Source organism: Morone saxatilis, unplaced genomic scaffold (genome assembly GCF_004916995.1).
Source record: "Morone saxatilis isolate NCDOM2014 unplaced genomic scaffold, NCSU_SB_2.0 Contig11, whole genome shotgun sequence".
In the NCBI taxonomy this organism is placed as follows: domain Eukaryota; kingdom Metazoa; phylum Chordata; class Actinopteri; family Moronidae; genus Morone; species Morone saxatilis.
Window position 1 is genome coordinate 15,090,538 of NW_023339663.1, and position 959 is coordinate 15,091,496.

Genomic DNA, 959 nt, shown 5'->3' on the forward strand with positions numbered 1-959 from the left:
CGCCAGCTCTACCAAGTAAGCTAAGCTGAAAGTCTGTTGGCTGCTATTGAATTTCAGTGTGAACGAAACACATTTTATACATGTTTTGAATTTGAATGAAGCAAAGGAGTTTGCTATACCTCTGATCAGTCTTCCTCTGCTGTAATGGATCACTTAGGTTGGCCATGCGGACAAGAGCACTTCCATTTTGGTGATTCCAGCACCAGAGCTACAAGGAAGAATGTACATAATTCAGACATTGAACAGTGGGCAAATAAAAGTGATCTCTGATCGATGAAATAGGACAATACTTGGAATCGGCAGAGAAATGACAAATGACCCCAGTGTTGGTCCTTAAATGTGCAAATAAAATAACATTATAGGCTTGGCAGATATCGGAGTATAAGCACTCACAGGGATGCGCTGATCGGTGAAGGATAAGGAGTGCTGCTTAAGATCCTGATCTGCCAGAGAAACTGGGACCACAATGTACTCTGGAAGACTAAAAAGAAGAGTGACAGAAAGACTGTTGTTACACAGGAATCAAACACAACACACCATTAAAAGAAAACAAAAAACAGAAAAATATATGTAAGGAAAATGAATGTGTTGCTTTGTGCTGACATGCCATAATATTCTACTCAATGTACTGTAAATAACTAATTTTTTTTAACTGTGCCTGTCCCAAATATCTAATCTGGTAAATCAGAAGGTTTTTTTAAAGAAGGGAGAACTGAACTAAGACGCGCAAAGTATTGTTTTAGTCAATGTGATGTGTACAGTTTAGTGCAACCTACTATTATGCAATTTTGCTGTCTTTTCTCCAATTCCACATTAAACACTGTACAATCCTTACTTTAAAAACCCACCATGATGTCACCAGTGAACTCAGATGAATAGCATGTATTGTCCAGAATAGACTTGCATGTTACACTAAGACATTCACAAAGTTTTTTCCTCAAGTCTCTCACGAAGAAAGT

General features: G+C 38.0%; 1 protein-coding gene across 2 annotated transcripts in view; it reads right to left on the minus strand.

Annotated features, from left to right (window-relative positions):
- mtmr10 (myotubularin related protein 10) overlaps window positions 1-959 on the minus strand; it is a 17,102-nt gene that overhangs the window by 6,155 nt on the left and 9,988 nt on the right. For both annotated transcript variants that reach the window (XM_035651701.1, XM_035651700.1), the window contains exons 8-9: window positions 394-481; window positions 120-208 (exon numbers count right to left, since the gene is read on the minus strand). In XM_035651701.1, coding sequence (XP_035507594.1) covers window positions 120-208; window positions 394-481 — 177 coding nt within the window. The remainder of the gene's footprint in view (window positions 1-119; window positions 209-393; window positions 482-959) is intronic.